At 34.4% G+C, this 24,836-nt stretch overlaps 1 protein-coding gene across 4 annotated transcripts in view; it reads right to left on the bottom strand.

Moving 5' to 3' along the window:
- NCKAP1 (NCK associated protein 1) overlaps window positions 1-24,836 on the bottom strand; it is a 129,076-nt gene that overhangs the window by 35,474 nt on the left and 68,766 nt on the right. For all 4 annotated transcript variants that reach the window (XM_044669728.1, XM_044669730.1, XM_044669727.1 and 1 more), the window contains 6 exons: window positions 20,966-21,098; window positions 18,706-18,787; window positions 17,303-17,361; window positions 13,848-13,993; window positions 10,360-10,492; window positions 1,000-1,119 (listed from right to left, as the gene is read on the bottom strand). In XM_044669728.1, the coding sequence (XP_044525663.1) occupies window positions 1,000-1,119; window positions 10,360-10,492; window positions 13,848-13,993; window positions 17,303-17,361; window positions 18,706-18,787; window positions 20,966-21,098 (673 nt within the window). The remainder of the gene's footprint in view (window positions 1-999; window positions 1,120-10,359; window positions 10,493-13,847; window positions 13,994-17,302; window positions 17,362-18,705; window positions 18,788-20,965; window positions 21,099-24,836) is intronic.

The raw sequence follows: 24,836 nt of genomic DNA, 5'->3' as shown, positions 1-24,836 counted from the left end.
TAAGATTCTCATGAACATTTTCACCATTCTTTCTGATATCTTCTCTTCTTTCCCTGACCTTTCTGTATATTTTACTTTTTATGAATGTATAATATAACATATTTTGGTTGAAATACACTGAAATGGATCTATGATCTCCTTGATGTGGAAGGTTTAATTCCACATTCCCTTCTAATATCTTCAGCAGAGATGTACTCCATGCATTGCAGATTAGGCTTATGAAAACTGTATACAGATGGGAAGGCAGACATTTTTTTTCTTGGTTAACAATAAGAACTGAGACTTTTCTCCCATGTTTTTGGTATCTTCCCATCCTTCAGAAACTCTGAGAATCAATTCAATGCTCCCAAAATTCTGTCACTTCTAGATGACTTTCTCTGTATATCCTTATTCTAGTCCAGCTACTTTTCCTTATCTTTGTTCCATTCAGGACTTTGATACTAAGAGTTCTATTGTGGCCTCTTCCACTGTCCTTGATGGTGAGTCTTATAAAATAAATCACTACAGATTTTTTCTATCATTTATTCTTCTCTTTCTAGCTTTATCCCTTCAAAAGACCACTTAGTTTTACAAGCTTTAAGTTGTTTCCCCTCCTCTTCACTGTTTTGTGAAGTGACACTGTTCATAATCTTCCCAACATCTTTCTTTTTAAGATTTTATAACTGAATTAATATTTTAAATTAGCTGCCATTTTTCTCAACATGGTAAGTTGAGTGCTTGCTATTATGTAGGGTATTTCTTAAGTTTTGGGGGACGCCTTATTATGAAAGTTGATTTATATTGTTTAAACTTCTGTAGGAAATTTATTGTAATTGTTAATGTTCTTTCTTCTTTCCTCTTTCCATATTCCAACATCCATAAAACCATATTAATTTGAAAAATAGAAAATTAAACCAGAATCAAAAGTCAAAATGTGACTCAATTTCTGAACAGCAGCCACATTTTTCTACCTTCAAAAACAGTTTCTATTCGTATTATAGGGAAAAATTAAATTCTTACCTGGTCACTAAGGGTACACTGTTCTGTGCAAATATCTGTAATGAGATTTCTAGCTTGCTTAGCCATTTCATCCAAGAACATGTTACATAATGAAAGACTACGATCCCCAATATGATGTCTCTGTCAAAACAAAATATATAAGTGTTTTTAGACATACATTTCCTTTAAGAAATAGTTTGAATGATAGAATTTCTGGGTAAAGAAGGATGGTGAATTTAAAGCTCCCACAGACTACAGAGGACAGACATATTATCTTGTATCTCTTAATATCTAGCACTTAAAAGCTATACCATAATTATCTAATTTCCACTAACATGATTTTATAAAGTACTATTCTCTGAAAAGAGATTTTTAAAGGGTCAAAATGGTTTTCCATAACATAAAAGAATACAAGTAAAAAAAAAAAAAAAAAAGAATACAAGTATTTTCATTTAAGGTGTATTTTGTTCACAATCTTTTCAAAAGACTTCTTGAGCAGGAAGAGATTAGACTACATAGCATTGGAGTTCCTTTTCAATCTGTGATTTTATATCTTAATTATAGCATATATAAATTAAGAGGCCAATCAAGTTAAACACACACAAAAAAATTAAAAATAAATTTTAAAGCCAAAACAAATGTGGTGACATGAACAAGCAATAAGATAACTTCTCTAGAAAGCAATATTTTCCTATTTAATTACCTCAATTTGTGTTTATATTCTTTTCTTGGCTAACCTCTTTTAGGGTTTTTATGACACTGCTTTCTCCTGGTTCTGCTATCTGCCTTCTTAATCACCATTGCCAGATCTTCATACATATTCCATCCCCTTATATGTGGGTGAAATGTGACTGTACCTTAACTCTCTGACTAAGGTTTTATTCTTCCTTCTTTTTCTACACTATCTTTCTGTAACTTCATCAGATATTTAAATGTCATCTCTATACAAATGTCTCTCATATCACTAACTGCCCACTGAACATTCCTATCTATATGTCTAACAGCATATCAAACTTAATATAAAGAAAAACAGAATTCATTACATCCTCCTCAAATCCACCCCTCTGCCCTATTTCTGCTCAGTGTACCATCATCTTTCCAAGAAAAAGCATTTATAACCTCAAACTCTTCCTCTTCTCATTTTCCTTCACCACACAAATACAACAGTTATTAAAATATAGTATAAACATAGCTCCATATCACCTCTCATACCCATCCCATTCTCTCTCCTCACACAGCCCTTATTTCTGAGATAGCACTAGTGGTCTCCCAATTTTAATTCTTTCCCCATTCCAATTCATCCTCTATATAGCTGTTAATTTTACTCTCCTACTCAACTAAAACCAGAGGCTTCCCATTGCTTCTAGAATCATATATGCCTGTATTTAGCATTTAAAGCCCTATATAACTTGTTTCTATCCTACCTTTTCAGTTCTATTATAAATTATTTCCCTTCAAGTGTTCTTTGATTTAGCCAAACCGGTCTACTTTATTTTCTGTATATAAGATACACGTGCCATCTTTGGGCCTTAGCCACTTGTGCAAAGCTGCTCTCCATGCCTCAAATGCACTCTGTATTTTCCTTTGTCTCTTCAAATTCCTAATTTCCTTCAAAGTTCAAGCATCACACTATACTTAGTTTTTCCTAATCCCCACTCCCAGATGTAATGCTACATCTCTGAATTACCTTGTATTTATTTTGTTATATTTAACGCATGTTTCCCTTCATAGAATGTAATCTCCTGAAGAAGCAAGGGGTATTTCATTTATGGCTTTGTAATCCCTGGGCTATGTGGCACAGTGGACAGAACACTGGGCTAGGAGTCAAAAGACATGAATTCAAATACTGCCTCACATAGTTACTAGCTGTGTGACCCTGGGCAGAGGCACTTAACTTTGCTGCCTATCTGTTTCCACAGCTATAAAACTGAAAAAATTATAATAGCACCTGTCTTTTGGGTTGGTATAAGGATTAAATGAAACAATAGCTATAAAGTACTTATATATATATATATATGAAGTACTTACTTATTGACTGTTCACAGGAAAAAAAATTACTAAGACTACTCTGTTTATGCCAGTGGATATTCCATAATGCTCCTGATATACAGGTTTGATTATAATTCTTGTTGAAAGGTTTTCAATGAACACCACCCTCAAAAAAAGGTGTGTGTATATATGGGTATAAGATTTGAGGTTTAGGCTTTTAAAAAATTGCTCTTTGGTAAAAATGAATAATATGGAAATAGGTATCAAGGGATAACATTTTATACAACAGTGGAATTGCTAATCAGCTCTGGGAGGGGGGAGGCAAAGAAAATGAATCATGTAAACATGGAAAAATATTTAAAAATTAAATTTTTTTAAAAAGTTGTGTGTATTATTAGGACAAGGGTAGAAAAAATAAAGGGGAAAAATGTAAAAGAAAAGCAGATGCTAACCCTGATGGCAAAAAATATTAAAAAGAGATACTATGGAAGAAGGGGGAAGGGGGAGATTTATATTTATAATTTAAATTAGATATATAGATATAGATATAGATATAGATATAGATATAGATATAGATATAGACATAGACATAGATATAGACATAGACATAGATATAGATATAGATATAGATATAGATATAGATATAGATATAGAGATAAAAAATTGCTGGGGAGGAACCTGCTTTTGGACCGCAGAAGAGTCAAGAGATGGGAGATAGAGCTGCTCATTCACTCTAGGGGTTCAACATGAACAAGTCTCAATTTTGTGAGTGACTTATTTCACCCACTGGGGCAGCTCAAGGTATTAGTAAGATCTTTATTTTTTTTTTTTAAAATCCCTTACCTTCCATCTTAGAATCAATACTGAGTATTGGTTCTAAGGCAGAAAAGTGATGAGGGCTAGGCAATGGAGATTAAGTGATTTGCCCAGGGTCACACAGCTAGGAAGTGTCTGAGGCCATATTTGAACCCAGGACTTCCCATCTCTGGGCCTGACTCTTAATCCACTGAGCTACCCAGCTGCCCCCGTAAGATCTTGATAAAAGTTTTAACTATGGGTGTATAAAAATACAAACCTGTTCTGCTTGTTATTCTCCTTTCTTCCCTGTTCCTTGGCTGTCTCACTCTTACCCTGCACAATTCTCATTCCCTTAATATTCCATTTCTGGCTTCCTATCCTGGGGATTCCTGTCCTGCCAAAAATCCCCTGGTGAGCGACTATTTCCATTTGTTTCTACTTCTATATAACTGCTTTTATTTGTAGATTTATGTAGTAGGAAGATTCCAGGGGCTCCAATATAAATTTCCCTTCCCCTTGGGAAATTCACCAATACCTAGTTAGCTGTAAGTGGAGCTTGAGCAGTTTTATTTGGTTTTGGAGTAGATGGGAAGTAGAAAGTGGAGGATAGCAATGGAAGTAGAATTTGGGGATTTGCTTTTTTTAAACCCTTACCTTCCATCTTAGAAATCAATACTATGTAGTGGTTCCAAGGCAGAAGAGCAGTAAGGGCTAGGCAATGGGGGTTAAATGACTTTCCCAGGGTCACACAACTAGGAAGTGTCTGAGGCCAGATTTGAACCCTAGAACCCCATCTATAGGCCTTGCTCTCAACCCACTGAGCCACCCAGCTGCCCCCTTGGGGACTTTTTTAAAGTGCTATTTCTGGAATGGAAATAATTTTTTTCTTTAACATGTATAATAAAAAATATTTTGGGCAAAAAAAAAAAAAAAGTGTTCAGACTCTCTAAGCTTCTGAAAGATCCGCTAAAATCTGGCTCTAAACCACCTTCCAGGAGTATTCTCACTGCTTCCCTTTCATGTACTCTATACTCTTGCCAAACTGGATAGTACCGTTTTCTAGTACAGTATAATAGCTAAATCCTGTCTTTGACATTACTTATGTAACCTTGGGCATTTGAAACTATATGTACATATACATATACATGTTCATATACATATACATATACATATATATATATATGCTCTCACTCTCTCTATATATATATTTACATATATATGTATATTACTTTAGTCTTTCTAGACCTCAACTTCCTCACTTTTAAAATTAATACCCTTTCTAGTCCTAACTCTATGAACCTATGAATCTTTTGAATCTTTTCTCCTCTTACTAATAACATTTCCTAAGTTTGGAATATATCCTCACCGAAAAACTATCCAATCTAAAACACTTAGGTCAGTTGTCATGGCCTCTATAAAACCTACCTTTATCCAGTATTAATCTCAAACTGCTCTTACATTTCATGGCATTGAGAAGAGCTGGGTTTGAATGCTAGTTCTTTCACTTAAAACTGAGCCTCTCAGTGGATTGAGAGTCAGACCCAGACATGGGAGGTCCCGAGTTCAAATGTGACCTCAGACACTTCCTAGCTAGCTAGGTGACCCTGGGCAAGTCCCTTAACTCGCACTGCCTAGCCCTTACCACTCTTCTGCCTTAAAACCAATACCAAGTATTGATTCTAAGACAGAAGGTAAGGGTTTTAAAAAATAAAACAACTGAGCCTCAGTTCTCTATCTGAAAAATGAAGATAATAAAATATGTACTGCCTACATAATAAAGTTGCCTTCAGATACAAAGCATTCTACATTCTATTCTGTTCCTACAAATAGTCCCCTATGCTTAGAACGCACTCCTGTACTCCACCTCATCTATCCCAAACCCTGTTGTTTATCTTTACCTGTACTTTCAATCTTTCTATCATTCATTTCTTTCCCAAGCTATCACCTGGGCACTGGGAACATTTTCCTTCCTTCTCTATCTTGATCCCTTCGTAAACAAGTTGATCTCTACCCATCTTTCTTGAGTCCTCTTTATCCACTACTCTATCAAAATCATGTTCTGCCAAACTTCAGACTTGGATTACTTTCTCCATCTACTACCTTTATGCTACTTACTCCTGAGAAGATGAAAGGGAGAAAAATCACAAAACCATACTGATTAAAAATACTACAAATTTATGTGACATAATTTCACCCAAACCCCCTTTTTAAAAAGTCATTTGAAATCTGGTCCTTCCCTAACATTCCTATCATAGTTTTATTCATCATAAAATTCATCTTAGGTAGCACAGTGAAAATCCTGGAGGAGCAATGGGCTGAAGTTCAGACTAATTTACAGTTTAGACTTAAGTTACAGACCTTAAGAATACTCAACTATCAACAACGAGGATTCAGTGATGTGATTTCTACAGTATCTTTCAGCTCTTTCATTTTATGATTCTAACATATATAAAGTATGGAGATGAGGTATATTTGCTGTTTGTTCATCTCCTAAACTGTAAGCTATTCAAATGCAAGGGTTAAAGCTTATTCACTTTTTTATCCCTTAAAAATGTCTATGCCTTGAACATGTGCCAAGGGCCACCAGGTGGCAAATGCCATCTCTAGATATATTCATATAATTCTAGAATTAGAATTAGAATTAGAAGTATCAGGTCAGTACACCTGGATTTTATTCCAAATGGTCACAAATTAGTTGTGAGACCTTTGCTAAGTCATTTAGCCTCTCCTAAGCTCAGTTTTTTCCCATGAGTGGCTGGATTCAATGATCTCTAATGTTCCTTTCAAATGACATTCTACCTTTCTAAATGTCTCTCTTTCAAACAGTTCCCCAAAGTAGGTTAGTGACAACCTTGAGAGTTGAAGTGAGGTTCTGAAGGTTCAGTAGTACTCTCTTATCTGCAGTTTGTTACCCATAGTCTTTCTAGGAGGAGAGACATAGGAAGGGGGCTAATGGATGAGGGTGTAATAAGTTATTGCTTTCCACATATGTAACATCATGGACCTTGATCATTGTAATTTCTTTGTGAATTAGTGAACTGCCCTGGTGGCTTATATTCTCTCACTGTAGCTATGGTCTTTTCCTGTTTTACTGTTTCATTAAGTTTTAACTTCAGGTCTTTTATCTCTTGTCTCACTTCTTCAACTAACTCATTATTTGCCTCATTATGTTTGTCTTTATCAGCGTTTTAAATGTATCATGCTACCCTTCATTTAATTCCATTTCATTCCAGTCAGTACATTGTTGTTGAAAATAATTCCTCACCACTAGGCAGGAATTTTTAATAAACTGTCTTCTGAAATTCTCCATATCCCATTCCCTGGATATATCCAATCCTACGTACTTTTCACCTAAGTCTTTCAGCTTATCCATAAAAGTAGAGGGTGTTTCTCCACTTTCTCAAATTTAGTCCAGGTCCCTAGCCTGTTAAAGCACTCCCTCATTGTTTTCATCACTGTCTGCCTCACATTTACCAACTGTTCATATCCTTCTTCTGAATTAATTTCCATTTAGGATTTACTAGAGGTCATTCATTGGTTTCTGTAACAATTTTGTCCTTATCCCTCTTTGTCAATTCAACAAGCAAAATTTGAAAACCCAGATAATCAGGGTTGAATTGCTTAATTATTTTCTCAAACTTTTTTATCATGGCTACAGGTTCCTCCTCAAATGAAGGAGTACCTTTCTTAAAATTGTATCACCTTGGGTGAATCCCTTATGATGTCTGACCTTTATGAGTTGTTGGTGAGGGGTGAGTACTCTGACTTCACATAAGGGAAAGAAACCTTCCATATTGTTGTTTAATTCTATGGTCTCTTGTTCTAGCTTGGTGCCCTTAAAGTATTGTTCCATTAATTTGCCTGCCTCTTAATATTTTCTAGATATTGGAAACACATATCAACTTCTTGTTCTCTTTGTTGTTTCTTTCTTTGTATAGTTATTAGTTTTAGGATGTAATGCATAGACATCCTAACCATAAGCCCTATCAATATTCCACAATCATTCAGTGGATCCATTGTAATATGTCCAGTGACATGAGGCAAAGAAAATCCAAGATTGGTTTTTGGAAAGGGGATGTCCCTGACATACCCAGGAATCTTCCTTGTAAATACTTTGGTTATATTTCCCAAACTCATATTATTAAACAGCATAGTTGCTTTTAATTTCTTTTTGATTAAAGTTGTATCTCTTTTATGTTGTTGTCCTTATTGGCTTGCCACTTGTTATGGGGAATATAGATCCTGATATTGATTGATATTGATAAATATTGGTAGGCTATTATTTATTAGAAGATTCCATTGTTGTCGGTTGAGGGAATCAACTGGATTAACAGTTGAGGAAATTTCTGAAGACCAGTTATAAACAAATCCTCTTCATTTAACTATAGAGATTCAGGGAAAGGAAAAGGAAAACAGAAAAGTAGTAAATATATTAATTAATCTATGTACCCTAAAAATCTAAAATATCTATCTATAAACCCTGACCCCAATCTTTTCCACAAGGAAATTCTTCTCCCCTGAAAATCGGGGCTAACCTCATTTCCTAACTATCTATAAATAATTTCTATCTTACTAGACTAAGCTAATTTAAATTTATAAATAAATTATTTTCCTTATATTATTCTTCAAATAGTTGATATAACTTCTGTCTCTCCAGCCACAGAGTATCAGCTACTAACAAGTTCCTAGAAGCTGCTCTCTTGTGCCTCCTGCTGGCTCCTGCTGCTCCCCTGTCTTCTCAAAGGAAACAGTTAAGCCAAACTCTCTCACAGAAGATCTTTCTCCCAATCTCTAGGGATTTTCCCAAACCAACTGTCACTAACTCTTCCAACATTTCCATAGGAAACTCCAACCATCCACCCTCTGAGCAACAAACCAAAGAGTGTGCAGTAAATTCCTAACTGTCTCTCCTAGAGGAAGGTGGGAATTCTTTTCCCATGATCTCTTGAGAATTCCTCTGAGTTAAAGGATCCCTATACCACTCACAACCATCTATCCAGCCCTATTTCTTATTCCTAGCTATTCTGAATCTCTAATTATTTAGCTAATTAATTTTTATTACAAGGGAGAGGGCAGCATGCAGTTCAAAGACTCTTGGAGGTGCAGACTAAGCAAAGTCAGATGGAAGACAAGACATGTGGGTGGGCAGCAAGTAAGCAAAGTGAGGCAAATGTCTCTTCACATTAGTTCTGCTTTCACCTGGAGAATTTTTCTTGAATGGGGAATGGAAGTAATGGAGCACCAAGTTGAGGAGCAGGTGTGGAGAAAGAGAACACAGTACTATATAGTAAGTGTGTTAAAGTTAAAGCAAAGGGTAGCTAGTCAGTCCTGGAAAAAGGAGACCTTAGATTCAAATCTGGCCTCAACTACTCCCTACCTGTGTAACCCTGGGTAAGGTGCTTAACCCCAACTGCTGTATTAGGGTGGTCTTGGGGATGAGATGAGATGGATTTAATTGGGTCAATAACAAGATGTTATACTGTGGGTTGAAGACCAACAGTTAACTCTGACCAGGCCAAAGCCTGGTCTGAGATCAACACACAGACCACTCAGTAACTAGGAAAGTATTTATTGTAATAGGGAGTATTTATTGTAAAAGGTTAAAAGGGAAACAGGATAACATTGATGCTAATTTCTACTACCTACAGCCCCCAGGATCTAAGTATCTCCTCAAGGAGAGTCTTCAAAGAGTTGTTGGACTACTCTAAACTCTTTCCTCTCTCATCTAAAAATCCCAGTCCCTGCTCTAACTAACCTGCACTAAACCCTGCTTAGTTAGTATCAGAGGTGATGGTCTGTGGTAAGAATGGTAGGGCCCAAGGAAAGGTCTTAAATCCAAAAAGGACCCAGACATCGTCTTACAATTAGTGAAGACAGATATTTGGGCTCACCAAGTTCTTCTCTGAGGGAAAACAGTAACTGGTTAACCACAAAACAGCAGGTAGGATAGGAGATCAGGATAGGATTAGCCACTTAAGGACAAGCAGCCATTCTCCCCAGTTACCTCTAGAGAGAGAATAGCCAACCCCCTCAGTACCAGTCTAACCCCCTCCTTTTACAACATTCTAGAATCTTTATCCTCTTCAACACCCTCTCTTCCTTATAAGTCTCCTCTTTGCATAAAGCCAAAATAGTGTTGAAAATAATATTTTGGCATTTGTGCACCAACAAATTGAAATCCTACCTAAATTAAAATTCTTATCCAAAATAATGAACAGCCTACACTCACTTATCTTATCCTATCTACTACAACCTTACTCTAGAGATTTTAGCCCTTGTCACTTTTCTGCCTTGGAAATGGTCCTTAGTATTGAATTCTACGACAGAAGGTAAGAGTTTTTAAAAAATGAAAAAGTTAAAATGACTCCACTGATGCATATCAGCAACAGTACTAACTGAAGTGCTAAAAGAATTGCCTGGGGATACTGAGAGGTTACCTCATGGACCCTTTTCTTGATACATATAAGGCAGAATTTGAAATTAGGTCTTCTTGACTTCAAAGCTACAATGCTGCTCATGCTCACTCTCAGTTATAATTGTATCATTAATTATTAGTCATAGGTATTTACGCTATGTTAAAAACTAAGAAATTACCTCTTCTGGACATAGCTCATGTGTGCAACTCATAAAATGAGTACAGAGCAGAGGGAATGCAATTGAGTATCTTGATTGAGATGGGAGTTCCAAACATTGCTGAAACATCTTCTCAAATGCACGACTATAAAAACTATATTGGGAAAAGATTAAAAGTTATTTTAGTAAACAAAGTTTACAATAGCATATTTTATTTTAATCTGATATGTATTATGAAAGTCATGACATTTTATTCCAGATGTGGCATACAATGCAGATGTGACATTTATTTTTTAAAAGAGGAACTCAGGCTAAATTTCAAAATCAAAAAAATACTAATTATATGAAGTTATAGCATACAAAATTTAGGATACTAACAATTTTCATAATAAATAAATCACGTGATACTCTATAAACATTATTAGATGGAGGAATATAACTACAGAAATCCCTCGAATGGATTAAAACACCTATAGGGAGCTGTATGATAAAATTCTCTGTGTTTCCTGTAAATTCTGATCTTACAAATATCTCATAAAGCAGATACAAATACAGGACTTCAAAATCTTTATAATGAAACTTCAAAATTTCACAATTAAGTCTTAGGAAACATGGCTTCATCAGTTCCCTAAGATGAACATTTTATAATTAAATTATCTTTTAGTAGGACACAAATATAATAGTTGATGCATTGTAAACTTTTCAACATATTCTGTTGTCAGTTGTATATAGCTCTATTCAGCAAGTTTTCCATTTTTAAAAGTACAAAAAACAACCTTGGTTTTTACAAATCTTCATTTAGCTCACATTAATGCCAAGAATTTACAGAGTACTTCAAGAATTGACAACAAACCATTTATAAAATCTTGGCAGTCTGTGCAATTTTTCTACTTCATTCTTCTGTAGTGTTTTCATATGGCAATTATCTTTGTGGCAGGCTGTTTATAGGAAAAAGTGGAAGTACGGCACAATGGAAAGAATCCTTAACTTAAGAGCCACAGGACTGAATACTATCTCAGACACTCAGCTGTATAACCATGGGCAAGTCATGTTTTTCTAAGCTCAGTTTCCTCATTTGTAAAATGTGGGAAATAATAATTAGCATTCCTTCTTTAGTCTTCATCAACAATTATAGAACTTAGATGGGGCTTCACCAAAAAAATAAATAAAATCAAACTGACTAATAATATATAAAGTAAATGGCCTTTTATTAAGGTACCTGTCATGCATTTTATATCAGATAAATGGAGATGTTAGGTCAGTGATGAGGAATCTATGGCACAGGTGTTAAAGATGGCATACAAAGCGCTCTCTGTGGGCATTCACCACCTCCACCCCACAAAGTTCACTACCAGTTCTGCTCCTTTCACTCTGCATCAATTCCTGGAGGTCATTCCAGTTCACATGGAATTCCTCCAGTTCTTTATTCCTTTGAGCACAATAGTATTCCATCACCAACAGATACCACAATTTGTTCAGTCAGTCCCCAATTGAAGGACATACCCTCATTTTCCAGTTTTTTTGCCACCACAAAAAGCATGGCTATAAATATTTTTGTACAAGTCTTTTTATCTATGATCTCTTTGGGGTACAAACCCAGCAATGGTTATGGCTGGATCAAATGGCAGGCAATCTTTTAGTGTTCTTTGGGCATAGTTCCAAATTGCCATCCAGAATGGTTGGATCAGTTCATAACTCCACAAGCAGTGCATTAATGTCCCAATTTTGCCATATCCCCTCCAACATTCATTACTCTCCCCTGCTGTCATTTTAGCCAGTCTGCTGTGTGTGACATGATACCTCAAGAGTTGTTTTGATTTGCATTTCTCTAATTATTAGAGATTTAGAACACTTTCTCATGTGCTTTTTGATAGTTTTGATTTCTTTATCTGAAAATTGACTGTTTTTAAGGCAATTATAAGGGTCTTAGAGTGAAGGGATGATCTCTTCCATTAGAGACTCAAATAAAGAATGAGAGAACAAGAAATAATATCAAAGAGATTTGAGAAATAGAAAAAGTAAGTAGAAGAAGCTCATATTGATTTCCCTTCCTCCCAAAACTACTTCATACATTTATAGATTTTCTGTACATATTTATATTTTGTAGACATAAGGACATCCCCTGTGGACAGGGGCTGTTTCATTTTTTGTCTTTGTATCTCCAGTATTTAGCATAGTACCTGATACCTCGTGCAAAGGTTAGTCGGATTAACCTTTGTAACATCTCTTCTCTCTTTTAACATTGTCACCACTCTGGTGCAGACACTCATCACCTCTCACCTTGACTTGCAACAGTCTGCTGGTGGATCTACCTGCTTCAAGACTCTCTACACTCCAATTCATGCTCCATTCAAACACCAAAGTGATTCAAAAAGGGCAGGTCCAACTGTCACCCCATCCAACCCCCCTTAATAAATTCCAGTCACTCTCTAGCATTTAAAGTCTTTCCTAACTAGCCCCCTCCTACTCCTTACCCTCCAACATGTATTCTTTGATCCAATAAGACTGGCTGGAATCCAGTGACATTCCAGTATTCTGGCCATTCCATGAATAAGATACTGCATTTCTTGGCTCCAGGCAATTTCTTTGGCTGTTCTCCAAGTCTAGAACACTCTCCCCTCTTACTGACTTCCCTAGCTTCCTTTCAGTCTCAAGTAAAATCATCTACAGGAAGCCTTTCCCAATCTCCCTTAATCCTAGAGCCTTTCCTTCTGCTAACCATTTCCTATTTTTGCCTGCTGTGTATATATTTGTATCCTAGTACTTAGTACAATATCTGGTACATAGTAGGCACTTAATATTCACTAATTCAAAGTGTGTGTGTCTCTGCAGTATGCTCTTTAAGAAGAGAGATTTTTTCATTTTTATCTGTCATCCAGTACCCAGGCAGTATCTTTTATAAGAAATACTCAATAATATATTAAAATGGAAATGAACTTGCAAATTCCCTAAAGCATATTCTAGTAAGCATGCTATTTTTTTTGGTCAGCTTAAACCTGAATCTTTTCTTTTACCTATATCATATATGCAAGGGCATGATTAACACCAAGTTTCTCAAAGTATGCTTTACCTGAATGTTCCCTTCCCCTCCCCCCCCAAATTCAGAACATGTGCTCCAAAGTAGATTTGTCCCTAGCTCTATTACTAGTTGAGCTAAGGTGAAAGACACACTTGAAGGCCAAAAGAAACTGAACACCTTTTCTTGTCCTCAAACACTTCCTAGCAATAAGCCACTAGCCATTCTTGAGCACTGCCATCCTGAGGTAGATTTTATGAAGCCATATGTTTTTTAAAAATGTTTTAAATATCTGCACAGACATTCAATAGTATCAACATTTTCTCATTTCCTTTTGCAATATGGTCAAAATCACTTGTTTCATTATCATCATCATTATTATTAATTGACTAATTTAATGTATTAAAAAACTAATAGAAAAACAACTGAGAAAATTGTATGTAAATGATACCCCATGTTTTAAAGAGAATTTAAAATAAAATTTAAAACATACCAAAATATGGAGAGATCTGAAGTTTCCACCAACATTTCTACTAAAGAATCTACCATTTTTGTATGGAAAATTATAGTATTCATCATCTTGCCAAGCTCCCTGTGATCAGCAAGGCCTAAAGAAGCCTTCGAGACACTTGTGTATGCCTAAAACAGGACAATGTTTTGGTCAATTATTTTCAAAATCATATTTACATCAACACAACTTACTTTTAAATACTTGCTGAATGCATATAGTATGTCATCACTACAAGAAAAAATCCAAAAACATATCCTGACAGTAGTGTTACCTTTAATACATTATATAATTTTAGTGAAACTGCTAAGTTTACCCAGAATACCAGATTATTCTCCATAGAATATCCTATAAGTTGTTTATCATGGTTCTCCCCCCCCATCCAAGAAGATTGAATAATTTGAATTTTACATAAATCTTTCCATAAAGGAGATTCACTAATACTAAAGCTTCATGGCACAGACAGCATAATACTGAGGTAGTGTATTCTGCATAAAAATTCTTAGCATGCACCAAAATTTTTGCTAACATGTATCAAAACCTAGGACTAATATTAACAGCTTAAATTAGCATATTCTTTTTCAGGTGACTAAGCATTTTATGTATATTTCTTCATTTGAAGCTCACAACAATCTTGGATATTATATTCTATCTAGGTGAATTCATTTTATTAATCTCATTTTCCAAATAAAGAACTTGGAAGTTCAGAGAAGATAATGCCTTGTCCAATGTTACACATATAGTGAATATCAAAGAACTGAAAATCAGGGTTCTGATTAATTCAAATTCAGTATTCTTTTCATCATATCAAGCAGTCTCTCTAAGGGAAGTAATTTGGCAAGCTTACAAAAAGAGGAGCTATCCAGTGTTTGCTTACTAGCTCAACTATACAATACTTAATAGTCAACTTACCCTATTAATAAATAATTTATTAAGCATTTGCTATGTCCCAGGCACTAGGTTAACTATTACATATATAAAGAAAAACAGTTCCTTTATTCAAGGATTTTAAAATATAATGGATAGCAGCCACCATGATTTGGATTAACAAATGTTGCCATATATATATGCATAAATCAACCTAAATTCTGATGGCTGCTATGGCTTGTATCACTCTCCCTTTCCCAAGAAGTTCAAATCCTGGCATACTATCTTCCTTTTCCTCCTTTACCCTTGGTTTCCATTATCAAATGTCAACATTCAGTGATGTTTCTACAAACTCCCAAGTTCCAATTCCTCAGTTTCTTTAAATTCCATTCATTTCCTACTCTGCTTTACTCAGTTACACATAGGGAAGGACAGAGATTCATTCTTAACATTACCCAATCAAGGTTCCTCCTCCTTAACTGGAAACTGAAATTCTTTAATCTGACTATAATCTATCATTCCATTTTCCCCTATTGTCTCACTGCTCCTAACCTATACTTCATTCTCAATGAGATCTCCAATCCTTCTACCTCTCAAGATTTTCTCAAGCATCAGTAATGGTAGGACTTAATTTTCTTTCCTTTCCAGTCTCAAATCTGTAGTTAGTCACTTCAACCCTGTATTATTATCAGCTCTCAATTACCTCTCACTTTACTCCCATCACCACTCATCTACATATTGTTAAACCTTAGCCTTAGATTATCTCTACTGCCCAACTCCTAAGCTTCTATTCACAGTCTGTAGAATAGAGCTGGAGAAAAGTCACCAATGCCAATCAAACCTATCTGAAGAGATGTTTGCTATGAAAAATGTTCACCCTTTCTTAGAAATTTTAATCATTATAATGTAGTTGTCCCAAAAACCACTTTAGTTAGTAAACACTTAATCTCTTTTTTACCCAGTGGAGAAATTTGGAAGCCACTAGCAAACATGTTTGAAGCATCACATTTGCAGAACATATGAAAAATGAATAAGACTACTATGAAGCAGTACTGCCTGTCAAAACAACAAAAAAGAGTAGAGGAATAAGTTCTTTAATAAAAATTTATGTTATTTAACTCTTTTTTTTTTAAACCCTTAACTTCTGTGTATTGGCTCCTTGGTGGAAGAGTGGTGAGCAATGGGGGTCAAGTGACTTGCCCAGGGTCACACAGCTGGGAAGTGTCTGAGGCCGGATTTGAACCTAGGACCTCCCGTCTCTAGGCTTGACTCTCAATCCACTGAGCTACCCAGCTGCCCCTATGTTATTTAACTTAACATGGGTTCTCACTGAAGCAAGGTAGTTTTTATTCCCTCTAACTGATTGCCTATCTCACTCTCACAGAAGATTCATTGTGAAGTCTTTTCAAAATTCATTAAGCCAAGATACTTCAAGTAAATCTTTTATCAAATGGATTATCTTTTTTAAGGCCTATGAAGTGTTTTATCAAGCAATATTTTATATGCATTTCAAATACTATAAGCTCTGCATAAAATGTATTCTGATTTTTGAGAGAAGTTAATACCAGGCCACAGCTTCCTCTAATTATCAGAACTTTTATCAAACTATTTAGGAGAAGGTTTAAAGAATTTAAGAGATTGTTTTAGTCAATAGTAAAAATGTATTTGAGATACTTAGGGCAGAAATTCAAAAGATCGTTACTTTAAAAAGATGGGCATTCAACTAAACAACATATTATTTTTAATTCAAACAACCATTTATGCATAAGTTGGAAACACATTATTTTTTAAATTTTATTTTATTTTTTCATTTTTTTCCCATGGTTACATGATTCTTGTTGTCTCCCTCTCCTCTTCTCTTCCCCCTCCCGGAGTTGATGAGCAATTTTACTGAGTTATACATATATTATCACTCAAAACCTAGGAAATACATTTTTGATAAAATCGTTTGATTAAACATAATCAGAACTATAGTTTTATGATAAACTGAAGATGTTTATTTTACATATTCTTGTAGAATAATGACTTGCAGAATCACAACTCCAAAAGAGACCCCCTCAATGGCCACTCAGACAAATTTGTATGTGAACAAGAATTCACAATATTTATTCGCAATTTGCCTAAACACCTCCAAGGAAGGAGAACCCACTAACCTCCCAAGATAACTCATTTCATTTTTGGATTGTCCTCACTGTTAGGGATGTTTTCCTTACATCAATTCAAAATTTGCCTCTTTGGAATTGCCACACATTATACCTAGGCAAGAAGAGATACTCCAATTTGAAATGAAATCATTAATAAAAATCTGTAAGTTTGGTTATTTGCACAGCTCCAAATTCAGTTGTGCTATATCATCTAATACACATTTCTCTATCTTTTGCATTAGAAATGTGCTATGTTAACATCAGTAGATTCATTCAGTGACCATTTAGGAATACATAATAATTACATTGAAATTGTTCTTAATGGTTTAAGTGAACTTGTCTTAATGTTTTCCATTCATGTAACAAACATAATCTGAGATAATCAATACTGAAAAATGAACTGACAATGAAAACTGAAGTCATTCTTACCTGTAATCTAAACCAGTCTAATCTCATCCCTCGGAAATCAAATACTTCCCCATCTTCAACTGTATTATTAAGAATGGAAAAAAGTACAAAAGTAAATTAACATTTTCAAGCTACATATATTAAAAAGTTCTGTTTCTATTTTTAGGGATCAGATCTGTGTTTTCACAAGTCTCCCAGTGAGGAATCAGGAGGTTTATAGTGACATCAATTTCCTTTATCAAGGTAAATCTGTAAATATTCTATAATCAGTATTCTTAAAAGGTTATCTGGGGCATCAAGAAGTTAAGTGACTTGCCCATAGTCTCTTCCTTATTCCTGATTATTCACCACCCCATGCTACTTTTCTAAAAACTATTTTTGCTGTCAATATCAGGAATGCTTATAAAATTCAACAATAACAATCCTAAATTTTGACAAAGATGGTCTTTTTAGAGAAGTCATAGACTTTCTCATGCACTATTAAAATGATCACACATAATGGAAGTATATTTATTGATATATTATATATATTAGGATGCTTTAAATGATTAAAAGTTCATTCGATTTCTTATTCAAGAAACTAGCTGAATATATAAACATTGTTTTAATACGTAAGACTGGTACCATCCCTTTTCTAGACCTTTCAAAAGTTAAATAAATAATTTGATACAAAAAGGATATATTTAAATACTAGAAGAATCAAATACATTAGGACACACAATTAATTCCCAGAAAGGACTACCTCTAACTTTTTTATGACTTAGTAGTAAAGTCCTAAGGATTGCCTGAAGCATAGAGGTTAAAAGCTCTAGAGCAGTGATTCCCAAAGTGAGTGCTACCGCCCCCTGGTGGGTGCTGCAGCAATCCAGGAAGGTGGTTATGGCCACAGGTGCATTTATCTTTCCTATTAATTGCTATTAAAATTTTTTTTAAATTAATTTCCAAGGGCTAAGTAATATTTTTTTCTGGAAAGAGGGCAGCAGGCCAAAAAAGTTTGGGAACCACTGCTCTAGAGTCACACAACCATTAAATTTTGGAGATCTGAACACTCTGCTGACTTCTACCCCTGCACACAGTCCATTATACCACACTGCTTCCACAAAGCAGGTAGGTTAAGTTCTAAATACCTGATTTATTATAATGTCTAGTAAGTTGTCTTTAGTTTTCTTGCTTTAAAAAAGTGAAAAATACACAATTAATATACAAACAGTAAAATAGGATTTTCTTAAATACGATCATGTAACTATTTTATTCATTTTAATTTCTCATAGAAAAAAAAAAGAGGAAAACAAAGCACAGTAGACCAATCAACTAAAAATGAGAAAAAGATATTGCAAATACTATGCAATATTAAAGAAAGTGAGCTTGAAAATAATTACAAGTTATTAAAGTTTGCTTTATTTCACACTTATTAGACCCATTACCTTGTTTCACACTTAGGGAGGTCATAGTATTAACAAAGGAGGACATGATGATTGATTCATCTTCAGGGCACACTGAAAGATTCTGAAATGAAACAAGAAAAAGTTAGTGTTTGATTTAAATTTTTAAACAACAAATAAAAAATGTTATGGCCAGAAACTGGTACATAAAATAACAAAAAGTTTTTTATCAGACTTATTTTATTTAAATAATTAAAAAACTAAAGTAATGCCAAAAATAAATTTGAAATAATGGGCTAAAGAAAAATAATTTTTGAAACAGTCATATACACATCTACTTCAAAACTTTGTCAACTAGCTTTTTTCCCAAAGTTTTAGCCTGAAAAAAAGACAGTAAAATCTACCCAAAATTTTGTTTCAATCATAAAAAGGTTCTATCAGGTCAAAAACAACAAATAATATGACATAATTTTATATTTATTAACAAAAAATCCAAAACCTTTCCCCCAAGATATTAAGATCAATCCCACTGAAGTTTAAAATATTATCTATCAAGCTATAAAATGTATTTTCAGCTTAGTAATCTAACAAATGACCAATGTGAGTCATGTAATAGGTAAAAAATCAGTTTTGTCAATGTAAAAACTGACATATTGATGAAGGAACAGTAACAAAAACAGAAGTCACTTTAAAGATAATGTTACAGGCTGTAAAATTTAACTATGCTAGGTGGCTCAATGGACTGAGAGCCAGGCCTGGAAATGAGAGGTCCTAGGTTGAAATATGGCCTCAGACACTTCCTAGCTGGGTGACTCTGAACAAGTCACTTAATCTCCATTGCCCAGCTCTTCTGCCCTAGAACCAAAACATACAGTATTGATTCTAAGACTGAAGGTAAGGATTTTTTTTTAATTTTTAAATTAAAAGAAAAATTTAACTATAGCACATAAACAATTAATAATTTATTGGCCCATAGTATAAATCTGATGGCTAAATAATAGATTTTTTAATATGGACAATATAGAAGTCGGTTATTAATATACTCCTTTGGCTTAACTTTTGATTAAAAACAAAACAAAACAAAACACACACACACACACACACACACACACACACAAAACCACGTTATCTCTCTTAATAAGAGTTGTCTATTCAGTTTTAATGAAAACATCTGAGCTCCACCTAGTGGATACGTGAGGAAAGTAACCAGAAACTTGAATAATCTCTAAACATATAGTACAATTAATAAAAAAGATTTAATCTCATATATACTAAAAACAAGTTAAGATACATAACAGCTCAATATTAGAAATTTATTATTACCTGTTTATGAAAGGGAAGAACAGATTAAAAAGTTCTATGGAATAATAAAACAAAGGTACTTGACCATTTTACAATTTTATGGAGCTCTTAATATAACCTCAATTTTTATCATTCTTCCCATATTCTGCTCCTTTTAAATACTTTTGGGAGATAACTGTTGTTATTTTATATCACAGAAAGCAAATAAAAGTAGAGTGGTTTCTCTTTTTGTGAAGACAACTCAATGGGATGGAAATATAAAGAATTTAAATGCTTGCAGAATAGGCTATCTGGTATGGAGAATATATCTTAAAAGGGGGAAAATGCAAAAACATAACTAAAATCATTTAAAATTTCAATATCAACAGCAAAAATGAAAAACCAAAAGAAAACAAGTTTGAAAAAAAGACACCTCCCAAAATGTCCTTACAAGTCCAAAGTGTTTTCTTTTTTTAATACAAGTAAAAAAATAAAATATAACAGATTCTCAGAATCACACAATATTAAAGATGGAAGATTCTATTAGTATGACCCCATTTTAAAAATAAGGAATCTAAAGCCCAAAGCAGTGAAGTGACTTGTCCTAAAGTCACAAGTTAATAACACCAGAGCTCAGACTAGAGCCTACCTCTTCTCAGTAGTCTGACTCCAAGTCTATTGGGTGGACTTTTCAGTTTTATACTCCACTTTAATAAAACGTCTCGAGGTAAATCTGGCACAGCATATAAAGCATCGGACTTGGGAATTAAAAGCCTCAGTTTCAAATATTACCTCTCATACAGTGGGCCAAAGGCAAGTCACATCTTTTAGTGCTTCAAGTTCCTCAACTATAAAATGGGGATGATAATACTTAAAAATACCTCCCTCAGAGGGCTTTTTAAAAAGTTCTTTGCAAATTATAAAGCAATATAATAAATTGATGTAGGTATTATTAATAATAATGATTAGAACTTAGTTGTATCAGGAAGTGACAGAATGGGGAAATTTGAATTTTTTTCACCTGAACAAGTTCATTTAAAACCACAGCATCAAAGCCAGAGAGATACTGCACATAGTATCTCTGCATTACTGGTCCATATTTCCTCACATGCGCCCTGAGCTCTTCCATGTAGAATATCAGTTCAGCAATGTGCCTTTAACAAATAAAAAAAGGTTAAAAAATTATTACCTCCTAAAAACAACCAAAATATCCCCTTTTTGTTGTTGTTGTTGTTGTTGTTGCTTGCTGTTTTTTTTCTTATATTTTTCTAAGGATTGAAATAAAACTTTTATTCCAGGCAAAGAAATCACAACTTAGTGCTTCAGCATTTACATTTAGATTTATGTTTTAATTGTTTACAATGATAAATGAGGCTTTTAAAATATCTTTTTTAAAATTTATTTGATTTATTCTATATAGATCTTTGGCCTTCTTAATTAGGTGAGTAGCATAAACTTGGATCCTACAGGGTACCATCACATCAATATTCTAATTCTAAACTTGGAGATGTCTCATTAGCAATTTACTATTTGGTATTTTTTCCAGTTCCATTATTAGCAGATAGAAATATCTACATCCTCTAATTTCTAAGATTCAGAATCATGAAAATCCCCTTCTATTGCCATTATCATTATCCCTATTCAACACAGCCTTAGGCCTCCTTGATTCTTACCCTCCTGCTGTCTTCCTTCCTGTCTCTCCCCTTTCATCTTCAATTCTTTTATATTACTTCCAACTCTTTTAGTAGCTGGACCTTCTTCAGTGTTAGGTGCTTATATTTTCATTCACATATTACAAGAGGACAAATCTACTTATTATTTGCATCAATATTATTACTTTCAAACACTGTCTGTACAATCACTACTAATTTTGCCTCCCCAGAAAGTGTAGTTAAGTGGCTCAAGTTTATAATTGTAAGCCTGACCTCTCCCTTGAATTTCAGTACTATAATATCTCTATTTACTATATCTCACCTGAAATTTCAAGCAGTCCCTTGAATTTAGTACATATAAAACAACCGATCAATATCTATCCTAAACCTGTTCCTCCTCCCAATTTCTGTCTCATTAGCATTAGCATCCTCTGAGTTGTCATCTTTGAATCTTCCCTCTGCCCTGCAAATGTATTTTTATCAGTAGCTAAGGCCTACTGACATATGTTTCTTGAATTCATCTTTATTTTTTTCATTTATTTTAGCACCACTTTAATTCCAGTCCTAATCACCCCTTACTTACCTGTCTCCAGACCTCTTGGCAATCCATCCTTTATACCTCACAAAATAATTTTCTTAAGACAAATATTGTAAATGTCATATCCTTGTTCAACATGCTATCTCCTACCTCCATAAATTTATGTACATTGCCCTCCATTCCTGGAATAGCTTTCCTTAGTCTTTTCTGTCTGTGAAAAATCACAAAACTTCTGTAGTGACCTCATCTGCACAGTGAATAGAGCCCTAGGCCTAATGGCAGGAGATCCTGGGTTCAAATCTGACCTCAGACACTTCCTAGCTGTAGGACCCTGGGCAAGGCACTTAACCCCATTTGCCTAGCTTTTGCTCTTCTGTCTTAGACAGAAAGTAAAAAAGGTGAATGCAAAGGTTCCCATATGCCATACACCCCTAATACTCTATTTTTAAAAATAAAAATCTATTTTCTCCCCACTAAAACAAAGAGAAAAGAAAAAAAAATTCTTCATAGTAACTATACATAGCCAAGCAAAACAACTCCCCTCTACTACAAAAATATACATCTTATTATCCTGTACCTGAAATCTATCATCTCTGTCAGAAGGGAGCATTACTGGTCTTCTAGAATTATGGATGGTCATTTGATAATAGCTATTACAACTTTCAAAATTATTCATTTTTATAATGTGGTTATTGTTCTCCCCAATTTCATTCCTCATCAGTTTGTTAGTCTTAAAAGTTTTTCATTTTTATAATACTGATAATACTATATAAATTTTACTTATAGTTCTGCTTATTTCATTGTCTTTCCATTACCTTCCATTTTATACCTCACTTCCCATTCTCAGTTAATCTCCTTGAGAAAGCCATCTATTTCCTGCCCTCTCGATTTCTTATTTTACATTAAATTTTATTTTCAGATCCATGTTCTTTCCTTTCCTTATCTGCCCTCTCTATTGAAAACAAGAAAACTATTGCAAACATATATACCCAAACAATACAAAAATCTCTCATTGACTTTGTTTCTGTATATTATTATTCTGTTCTACCAATCAAATTCTATTTTCTAACCAGTACCAAACAGTTTTGATATATCCTGCCTTATAGAATAATCTAAGATCTGGTACTGCTAGATTCCTTCCATTTTCAACTCTCTCTTTCATAAATTCCCTTGATAGTCTTGATTTGATGTTCCTCTAGAAAAATTTTGCAGTTATTTCAAGTGCTATAAAATAATGCTTTGGGCAGTCTAAGTGTTATGGCACTGAAAAAGTAAATTAATACAGGCAATACTGTCATTCTAATTATATTGGCGTGGCCTACCCATGAGCAATGAAAACTTCTCCAATTACTTAGATAGACTTTTATTTGTCAAGAGTGTTTTATAATTGTGTTCATATGGTCCCTGGGTGTGTACTGGCAAGTAGAATGCCAAGTATTTTATATTGTGTGAATTATATCAAATGGAGCTTCTGTATCTCTTCCAGCTGAATTTTATGGATAATATAAAGAAATGCTGATGGTTTGTGTGGATTGATGTCCTTTAACTTTGTTAGAGTTACTTCTATTAGTTTCTTCATTGAGTCTCTATCATTCTCTAAATAAACTATCATATCATCTGCAAAGCGTGTTAGCTTTTTTATTTGCATGTCTATGTTTATTCACTCAATTTCTTTTTCTTATCAAGTTACTATATAGCTAGGACTTTTTGTTACTTTTGTCCTTCATTTTTCAGAGGACATGTCTTGACTTTTGCATGTATTCAATTTAGGTGAGTCAGCGTTGTACATAGTTGTCAGCATCATTGTCTCTTCTAGTCATCAAAGTCCAGTGGCAAGACAAAAGTCAGGACAATTGGCAATGGCATAGGATGCAGTAAATAACTTTGGCATTTTCAGTGTCTGACCAAGTTCTAGGCACTCCATAACACCTGCTTCAGCTGTCTTTGTAGCTATTTGAACAAACTATTCTCATCCACTCACTCCACTGCAAAAGTCTTTACAAGCTTGGGATAGACAGCCCCCTAACTCGACCACAAAGAGTTTGAGCTTGTCAATTACCCTTAATGCCGGCTCTAGGTTTCAGACAGACATTAATTATAATACTAAAGAAAGTTCTATTTATTCAATGCTTTCCACACTATGGGCGGGGGAGGGGGGGGGTGTTGTACCTTCTACCTTTATTTCTTAGTAATTAACAGAAATGGATATTTTATCTGGTAAAAAATGCTTTGTATGCCCTTATTGATATAATCAAAGAAGTTAAAGGACTTGCCCATAATCACATAGCTAATAAATGTTAAAGATTGGATTCATACTTGTAAGGGTTAAAACTAGGAGTTCAATAAAGAGGAGAGCAGTTGAATAAAAACGCTTAGTTTAATTTTAAAGAAGTACAGGTAGAAAATAGAAAAGAAGAGAGATTATTATTCTTATACCCTATAACTATACCTAAAATTCCTAATACTATCTAAAATTTCTAATAACTACCTGTCTTCTGTGTAAATGAAATTAACTCTAGCCCATTCATAGTCAAAAATCTACTTACCCTAGGCATAGAGATGATATCATCCCCACCTCCATCAGTAGAGGAGGGGAGATAATTTAATCACACGTGACAATTCAGATCAAATCAAGAACAAGGGACTACCCTTTGGGTAGTCCAAATCAGTGTAGGGGCTGCCATTGGCCCACTTGAATTAGA

This window comes from Gracilinanus agilis, chromosome 3 (assembly GCF_016433145.1).
Source record: "Gracilinanus agilis isolate LMUSP501 chromosome 3, AgileGrace, whole genome shotgun sequence".
In the NCBI taxonomy this organism is placed as follows: domain Eukaryota; kingdom Metazoa; phylum Chordata; class Mammalia; order Didelphimorphia; family Didelphidae; genus Gracilinanus; species Gracilinanus agilis.
This window is presented reverse-complemented; position numbering and strand designations above follow the sequence as displayed.